The 9,568-nt window shown below is 38.6% G+C and overlaps 2 protein-coding genes across 7 annotated transcripts in view; one reads left to right on the forward strand and one right to left on the reverse strand.

The window, feature by feature from the left end:
• Positions 1 to 2,343, forward strand: part of LOC106956544 (zinc finger E-box-binding homeobox 2) — a 37,249-nt gene extending 34,906 nt beyond the window's left edge. Inside the window, exon 8 of the mRNA XM_015047461.1 lies at positions 1,132 to 2,343. Coding sequence (XP_014902947.1) covers positions 1,132 to 1,745 — 614 coding nt within the window. The 3' untranslated portion in view covers positions 1,746 to 2,343. The remainder of the gene's footprint in view (positions 1 to 1,131) is intronic.
• A 3,369-nt stretch (positions 2,344 to 5,712) lies between these two features.
• Positions 5,713 to 9,568, reverse strand: part of arhgap9 (Rho GTPase activating protein 9) — a 65,608-nt gene continuing 61,752 nt past the window's right edge. For all 6 annotated transcript variants that reach the window (XM_015047516.1, XM_015047524.1, XM_015047498.1 and 3 more), the window contains one exon: positions 5,713 to 7,669. In XM_015047516.1, coding sequence (XP_014903002.1) covers positions 7,483 to 7,669 — 187 coding nt within the window. In that variant the 3' untranslated portion in view covers positions 5,713 to 7,482. The remainder of the gene's footprint in view (positions 7,670 to 9,568) is intronic.

Below are 9,568 nucleotides of genomic sequence, written 5' to 3' on the forward strand. Positions count from 1 at the left end.
GAGATTTGGCACTTTGCTGGTCTGGAGCATCTTGGGTTAGAATTTGATCCCAAATTGTGTCATGTTCAGAGAAACTGGAAAAAAACAATAGCCCTACTTTAACCTCAATTAATGTGTTAGATGTTAAAGTTAATAGGAGTACAATTACCAAAATAATGATAATAATAATAATGAAAAAGTATCTTGTTTGCAGAAGGAATTTTGGAATCTTCAAAAATATATATGACAGATTAAATCAGATATCCAAATTTGCATCTAATTTTACCGTAAGAAATCTTAAAAATGTGTTTTGAGTAGACGAAACCTAATTCCTTTCAAAAAAAAAAAAAAATCACCTCCCCTGGAATGTTTTTATGGGTTACTTTTAAAAACACAAAAACGTGTATCGCACCGCACCCACCCACTCATGTTGCACCACTCAGTGGAAATGAGGCTTAAGTAGACATGCTAAACAAAAACCAAAGTCACATCAGTACAAACTCTCTACACCAACTACTAAGCATAGTGGTGGATGGGTGATGATTTGGGCTTGTTGCACAATCATTGAGTTGATCATGAACTCCTCTGAGATAAAGTTTAAAGCTTCTGTCTAATCTCCAGCAGAATGGTTGAAAAATCTTTAGTTATCACAAGTAAAAATGTTGTTTTAGGGTATAGTTTGTTTTTTATGTGATTGTAGGTGAAATTCCGTATCTGCTTTAGATTATTACAATACTTATTTAAAATTGCAGAAAGAACTGCTTTACATTTTCTGAACTTTGCTCCATTAAGTGTTAACAAAGAAGAGAAATACTTGATTAAATCTGCAGCTTCACCAAAGCAAAAAAGAAAAGGCAGCATTGATTGCAGGTGCTCGTACTTCTAAAGTCCAAGAATAGCCAAGATATATTTAATTTATTTTTAAACAGTTGTATGCATCATAAGCCAGCTCATAACCCATGCATGAAACCACAAGTGGGTACAGAGCTTAAGTATGTGTTTATGCTTTATGTAACAGCCTGACTTGATGATATGCCAATATCAGCAGAAATTTCACAAATTCTTTCAGAAAGTGTTTTTCACTAAAAACTACTAATGCATCCATTTTTTTCTTTTTTTTTAAACGGAGGCAACTTCTTTGTGTTGTTTCAGGCAAACGTCCTCATGAGTGCAAGATCTGCAACAAGGCCTTCAAGCACAAGCACCACCTGATCGAGCACAGCCGGCTGCACTCCGGAGAGAAACCCTACCAATGTGACAAGTGCGGCAAACGCTTCTCCCACTCAGGCTCTTACTCCCAGCACATGAACCACCGCTACGCGTACTGCAGCAAAGACCAGGATCTGGACCAGGATCACGAGGACATGCCTCTCACCCCGGGAGCCGGCAGCAGTCTGGTAGGCAGCCTGGGTGAAGACAAATCTCTGTCTGCAGACGACCCACACACGGCCCACTCCTTCCTCAGCGACTCCAGCCTGGACGGAGCTGCGGACACTCTGAAAGAGGGGGAGGAAGAGGAGGAAAGAGTTAGGAAAATGCATGAAGGTTTGTTGGAAGAAGCAGAGGAGCTGGAAAGTAGCCCCAATGAAGGGTCACCCACCGGGGAGAGTGAACTGCAAAATAAGCTTATTAACTGTGAAACAGGAAATCATATTAACAACACAGAGAACCAAATGTGGGACAGAGACACTGAGGACCAGAATGGAGGCTTGGATAAATGTGAAATGAACATGGATTTAACAGAATTACCTAGAATATTAATTTAACATGACCTTAACAAGCTTTAAGACTTTTAATTTTATATATTCCTACATATGCAACAGAGTGTTTTTCTTGTTTTTCATGACAAAATGCACAAAACACCAACGATTTTGTGGCCTTAAATGGATGAAGCCATGCCAGTTATATTTGTGTCAATGGAAATGACAGTATTTTATCATGTTCAATAGACTTCAGTTACTTACAGTGTTATTCCAATTGTTTTGTTTTTGTTTGTTTGTTTTTTTAACCCAAATGGGTTAACTGAACTAAAGTTATGTCATATTCGGATGTGGCATTACATAAATCTTCAATGCTTGCTGCTCCCTATTGCACATTAAATAATACTCGTACATACTTGTTCTTAATCTTAAAACAAACGTTTTCTGTCTTTAACAGTTATGTTGGTGTTCATTTAATGTCTGACCAAAGCTTGAAAAAAATCATTTCTGCTCTTAATTAAGTGCACAAAACCTTTTTCTATCTTCTGCCATTTTATGTGAGATCCCACATTTTTGTTGTGACATGTAAGAGTTTGCTTCAATCAAATCATGTGACTGATTATATTTACTGGAGCTGACTGCATTGTTTGCTGTGAAATCCCCCCCCCCCAAAAAAATAATAATAATAACTTATTGCCAGGTGAACAACGGTTCTCGGTGGCCTCAGTCAGTCATCTGTTAAATGTTATAAACATGCAGCAAAAAAAGAGGAACAACGGGAAGGTAGCTGTTTATTCATGCTTCAAACAAAAGGCAGTGGCCTGCACCTTTTTAAGCGTTTGCCTTACTGGGAAGACAGTCATTTCTGCATCTTTGCATAAGATGTTAACGGGGGCAAAAGATAAACATAGTGTCCGGGGGTTTTTCCCCTTCAGGCATCAGATACCTTTTGGAACGTTTTACCGTTTGTTTGATTATCACAAATTCACCAGGTCCAAAGACATCTGCAATTTCTTGTAATGATTTGCATGCGCTCTGGCCTATTTTTACAGTAACAGAGCATTAACTTGTCAAACACTTAAGCTTTTTTGACGAGGTGTGGCAAGAGGGTCAAGATTCAGGGCGCATAGATCAGCTTTAAACTTCCTCTTTCTGACTGCGGTGTAGTCAACGTGAAAAGTGCCTCAGATGTACTCAGACAACTGTGAGTAATCCGAAAAAGCCTTCGTACGATGAAACTTTGCAGACAGTGGTGCATAAGGTGTGACTAAGCTTGCAGCGCTCATGCATACTGCGTGCCAAAGATACTTCTTGTTAATATATGTGTGTGTGCGAACGTATCACCAAAGACATGCATATGTGACACACCAACTGCTATGCTATTCTTGCATAGTTTCTCACCTGTTATCTTCCAGCAAAAGAACAGGCAAATGCAAGTTTCACATTCACTCAGTTGCTGCACACCTTTCTATTGGTTTCTTTTTAAAAGGTCTTTTTTTTTCCACATTCATGCAAGTTTTATATAAACTTTTTATATGTATATATATATTTTCATTTTTGTAACAGAAATATACAGAATTTGCCTTGAAATTCTTGTATTTCATTTATTTTTCTAATTAAAAATGACAGTTTTTGCACAATTTGTCCTGATTCGTGATTTCAGATCCAGATATTAAAGAGGGAGAAGATCTTAAAAGCATAAATTAAACTTTTACAACTTTTGCCCCTTTAAATTCTGTTCAGGAGTGGACTGAAGTTGAGGGAACTATAATGCAGGTCAAAATCAAAGTCTGCAGCTTAAATTTAATTTTATAAAATAAATATTTATAAGGTGATTTATCCTGTGAGGTGGAGGAAGTCAGGAGAATTATCTGAGTGGACGAACTCTTAGGTGCTTTCAGTCTGGCTGTGATTTTCCGTAGTGACTGCTTATGACAGAAACTCTAATTTCGGACAGGACATTGTTACAGTGCTGTGCACAGGCATGCATTAGCACGCTTCTTTCAAACACTGTGCCACCAAAATACCTGATGGTTTTACAAAACACACTTTTCACCACATAATCAGTTCATGCGTTACCATGATGTTGCTGTCAAAACCTTGTCTGTCCACCAAACCCTTGCAGCCTGTGTGTAGTTCATTACACTTAAATAACAAGTCATCTTAAAGCCATACACGTGAGAGATGAAAATGGAAATGGTGATATACAATCAAGTTACAGCTGCAGTCAAACATCCTGTCCTTTATTTGGCTCAGGCACTAAAAAGCAGTGGTGCTTTTTAGCACATATTGTGGCTAAACATGCAGGAGGATTGTTTAGAGAGGCTGATGCTTATTCATTAATTGTCTACTGAATTTGAATTAATCTTTAGACAACAGCAGACGTTCTTTTTGTACTGATGGACACATAAAAAAACTAAAAACTGCAGAAAAAGAAATAATTTTCTTACTTGATAGACCAGATAGGTGATTTAACCAGATAGATTACCTCCATAGTCTGGTCTTTACCCGTTTATGTCATCTGAAGCAATGGTGTTATCAGTATGTCTCTTTTTTGGGTTACCAATAATCTGCCACACATCCATGAAATATATTCCTGTTAAAAAGAAAGTGTTTTATTAAAGAAAACAGTTACTATATAAAGCATAATCAAAATCTATAAGACGCTGTGCAGATGACACGTCATATCCCACTTCCTCAAAAGAGTTGTTGTGGTCAAAAATATATTATAACATTAATTAACTGAGTTGAAAAGTGATAGAAAGGCTAATTACGATGTATTTATATTTTAACACTGTAGGTTTCATACCTTTAAATTATATTTTTCCTTTAAAAGTCGAAGTTGATATAAGTTTTGTTCATTTTTACAGTTACGTCACTGAATTGTCTGAATAGTCCTCAAAACACCAATAAAATCAAATGCTTTTCCAGTTTTCAAAACAAGCTCTGACATTTGTATGGGATGGCTGAAACTGCGCTGTGACCTCAGCCCAGTCAGTTTCCCATCACTAAAAGCAGTAAACCATCAGCGATCACCAGGGAGTTCTTACTTACATTGTGTTTTTTTGTGGCACTGTCTATTTGCATGATGATTCAGCAATGGTGACTAAATTTCTCTTGTAAACCCGCGTGTGGCATCTTTTGATATTTGATATGCTGAGTTTTAGGTTAATGACAGGTTAAAGGAAAAAACAAATACACTGTAGCATCAACTTGCTGCAATGGGTGACGTGGATCAGATGCATTTACTTCATGCATCACCAGTGTTTAGTGAACTGTACAAGTACAACTTTTTTTATTTGCAGCACTTTTCTGGTGGAAAAATACCAGTTGTATGAGCAACATGCAGTCTGAACGAGCACAAGTTTAAGTTTCATTTCTCAGCAACATCTGTGAAGTACAGGTGAAGATCAGTGGAGTTTGGCAAGCCCTTCCTGACATTTAGTTTATGCTTAATTTACTAACATGAGTCTTTAAAAGGCATGACGGCAGACTAAAGACATCGATCCATCTCAGCTACAGTCAAATTCTGTTGTGATCATTTTAATCTACAACAGGCCAGTGAGCACCATGTCTTCATTCAGATTTAGTGAAAATTAAATTAGCTTGGAGAGACATTTGGTTAAAAAAAAAAAAAAAAAAAAAGTAACATATGTAAACATTTCACAGCCCTTTCCACAAATTTTCCAAATATTCCAGACCAAAAAACATTTTGTTTCAGTGATACAAAAATCAAACTAACTGCCAACAGATGCAAAAAAAGAGAAGGGTTCAAACAAGTGTCTAAAATGGATAGTAAGCAAATTTCTCCAGATGTCTGCAAAGCAGCTGCTGCTTTACTCGCTTGTATTGATCCGCAAGACATATTTTAGGTGTTGCATAGTTTTAGAGGTATGAATTTCAGGGATAATATTTTAAAAATCTAATTTTACCAAATAAAGTGTTTATTAGAAAAAAACTGTTTGGTGTATTTTTAGTGGGTGATGAGTAACGTCACCCTAAAGTGAAATAAAAAAAAAACATGACAGAGTTGATTTTGCTGCTGTTTAATACCACAAACGCTTTATTAACAGAATGGACCCCCCCCCCCATCTGACAGTTTGGAACAAGAACAAAACATACAGCAGAAATCTCTCATGAAATATTGGATACATCAGTGTTGGTAGGAGGGCACATTTCTCTTAGACGATAAACTGAATGCAAACCTCTAATATAATGTAAGGAGCCTCTGGTGCAGCGCTGTCAAAATTTACAAAAAAAAAAAAAAAACCCCGATTGAAGGGCGTGCATATAAACTCTGATGTAAACCATGCACACATCATATGGATAAAATAAACAACAGTGGTTTGTCTGTTTAAGATGAAAATATTTAAGCCAATCAAATTTAAGGACATCCTTGGGAGTTAACAGGCATGAAGCTACGACGACTCCTCATCAGTCAAACGCAGTTTTAGCCTCTTTCAATCAACTCGCCAGACTTCAAATGATACAAACACACAAATGAAGAAACACTTTTAATAAAAACTTAACCCACTCCCTCCCCTGCAGTGCCTCCTTTCGGCTCTTTTTTGTCTTCTGCCAAACCCACAGTCAATATAAAATTACCCAAGCCACAGAGCAAGAGGGCTTGAGGGGGAAAATCCACATTTTTAAAACATATGCATTTCCAGTTCCCCTTTTGTTCTGTTATTAAAAGCAGCATTCGCACCAATCACAGGGGACAACTCTGCCTGCCGAGTCTCCAAGGCCCACATACCTCCACACGCCTCCACTATCTCTGCACGCAAACCCGCCACTCGCAACAAACAACCTTACACGGACATCCTGAGCGAATCTCAGACAACACATCAAATTTGCTCTTGTTTTTATTGGAAGAGAGCTGATAATTAGGACGGAGAAGCACGAACAAAGACCTTTCGTTCTTATTAGTTTGTATTTAACTAGTACAGAAAGCTCAGGTTACACACTCTATATAAAGTGTTTCTAAGGGATAGACAGAAATGTAGCTATTTACATTTAACTTAATACAAGGAGTTTGTACTAATAAAATAGATTTATATTTGTACAAGAAAAGCTCTGAAGGTTCACACTGAAAATACTAAAAAGGAACATTTATAGCCCAATTGGCACATTCATCCATTCACTGAAAATTACACTTTAATCTTTAGAAACATTTTCAAAACTATTCCAAATTCTCCTTCTGAGCAATACACAGATTAATCTTCATGCAAATGCACTTTTTTCCAGTACGCAGTAAATCCACGCCAGTGCCCTGGGTGGGGTCTTGTCTGTCCGTTCTGCAAGACAAACCGGTGCTTTTCACAGTGAGATGGTTCTGCTAAGTACTGTTTCAGAGCAACGTTAAGACACGTCCCTCCTCATGTTGCTTGATGATTTTCTAGCTGGAGGAGATTTATCAGTTTTATGGGGTTTTTTGTTCGCCTCGATCGAGTCTGAAACATCAACTAGAAGCGACTAGGAGGCGTCTGTTCCAGCACTGCGCTGCCCTGGGGCTGGGCTCCACATCTGCGCTCAAAGGCACAAGCATTGCAGCTAAAATTGGCTTGTTTTACTATTATTGTTTTAACATGGCTTTTTATGGAGGCCAGATGTCATGATTAGCAGCTTTCTGTCCTGGTTCTTTGTACCCCACAATTATCTTTTGATGTGAAATCCATTTTACACCATATGAGTCTACAGGCCATTGCTGCAATGCTTCTGCTTCAGTCGGATTTAGGAGGGGGGTGGGGACGGGGTCCATGGGTGGGGGGCTGAGCTGCCACCACCTCCTGGCCTGAAAAGATCAAGAGAGGCCTCTTGTTCTGAAGATGTGGTCAAACTCGCTCAGGATTAGCTCCACTGCCTGGTTCTGGTAAATCATGTTCACCGCCATGTTGCCATTATCGCATTCTGGGCGCATCAGGGTCGGCCCGAACACAATGCCGATGTTCTGGGTGGTCATTCTGTTGGTGTCGCACCGTTCCAGCACTCTGCAGAAAATGTAAAAGTTAAGAATGCAGCATACCACCTTTAGTAATAAACCTAACAGGAAAATGGTTAAAATTGTTCTGGGAGGAGAATGTAAACGTGATCCACCACGTGAGGAGAAGAGGCATCTGAGACAATTAATCACCTTCACTCAATCTGAAATAAAGCGTAGAGTTGAATTTATCCACAACATTTAAACTTTCTTTAAGGTTTATTGGACTTTGGCTGTCAGAAAATTGTTTCAGTAAAATACATTTTCAGATGGAAATCTTTTCTTTATAGAGCAAATCCAGACAGGAAAAGACAACTAAACACAAGAGGAACAATATTTTAAAGATATGCTTTTCAGATTATCCACCCCACACGGTGTTTTTCTTCAAATCTTCCCTAGACTCATTTATAACACTTACAGCTTAGTTATTACTTAATTTACATTCAGCTCTGAAATATCTCTTTAGTACATATTACCGTTTATAACCTGTTAGTTTTCCATTTATTCCTTGTTCTCCATGTGTCTCATTTTGTTCTCCATTTATGGGGCATAGGATATCTTTACCTGATTAACTACCTATCCCTTACCACTTACTCACATATCATCTAGTTCTTTTTTTTATTACATGCTTACTTTTTACCTTCTATCTACTTAACTACTAATTCTCTCATCACTAATGACATTTGATTTAATTATTTCTGAATTGCTCATTTACTATTACCACTTATTCAACTCATACTTTCTACTTCCAATCCAAACAAAGGAAAATCAGCAAGATGTTAGAAAAAGAAGAAAACGGTTTAAACATTCAAGCCAGAAGAGACACCATAACATGCGCAGAAGAGCCAGTCAAGAAACTATGGTGGAGTAAGAGATTAAAAACGATCAACCAGTTTAATAAAAATTGGTCCAACATGTTCTCTGCGACTACTTAGTTTAGTCACATCCTGCCTGTCTGTAACAGTGACACAGACCAAGTTTTATGAGCAACGAATCCTGAAATTCTGATCATTCCACAGGCTTGAAAGAATCTGTCTTCCAACTGGACTTTTCTTGTTTTGCTGATCCCTGACATTTCAAAGAGGGCCACCATGAAGCTGACATTTGAGGCTTTGAGTCAAATGTCTGAGCTACTCTTGAAAGAAGTGCCATAAAATTGGAATCTCATTTCTGTCCCTCGGCGAAGATGAGCTGAAAGGACAGACTAGCTTCTCATTAGCCCTGCATAGAAACAGGGCTGATGTCCAAAAACCTGGAACTCAAACAATATTCCAAGCCGGTTTGGGTCTATTTCTATTTTCGTTCTGCAAATCAGATGTTACCAAGTTAAGATGGCTCTGAGGGTTGCAAACTAATGGCTTTTACACTTTAGATGTGTTCTTAAAACACCTACGTTAGTGTGTTTGACTGTGTGGTACTAGCAGGGGACTCAGGAATGGGTTGAAGCCACAGCATGAGGCATTCTTCTAAAAATGCCATTCCCACCAAGCCACAGAAGAAGCCAGCAATTGCTCAAAACTTCCACATTAAAAAGAGACGAGGAAAAAAAAAGGGAGAGCATAGGGAAGAGGAAAAAAAAAGACATGAGCGAGGAAGAGGGTGAAGAGAGAGAAAAGAGAGCGAGGTTCCAGTGGTGGCGGCGGTGGTGTTGGTATGCCTTCCAGCAGACGAACCACAAGGCTCCCATGGGACCTTCGAGGCAAAAACGAGAAGAAGAAGAAGGGAGAAGAATGAGGGAGAGAAGGAAGAAAACAACGAGGCGAGGGAAGGAAGAATGAAAAGAGTGACGAGGAAAGAAAGGAAGTGGGAAAAAAAAGGAGATAGAGAGACAGAGGTGGGGGGGGGGGGGGGTTGAGCCGGAGGGTAAAAAATAAAAACCAAGGAGAGGAAGGACAAGAGAGGAAAAATG

The sequence above is a fragment of the Poecilia latipinna genome, unplaced genomic scaffold (assembly GCF_001443285.1).
Source record: "Poecilia latipinna isolate Pla-1442-1.1 unplaced genomic scaffold, P_latipinna-1.0 Scaffold41, whole genome shotgun sequence".
Lineage (NCBI taxonomy): Eukaryota > Metazoa > Chordata > Actinopteri > Cyprinodontiformes > Poeciliidae > Poecilia > Poecilia latipinna.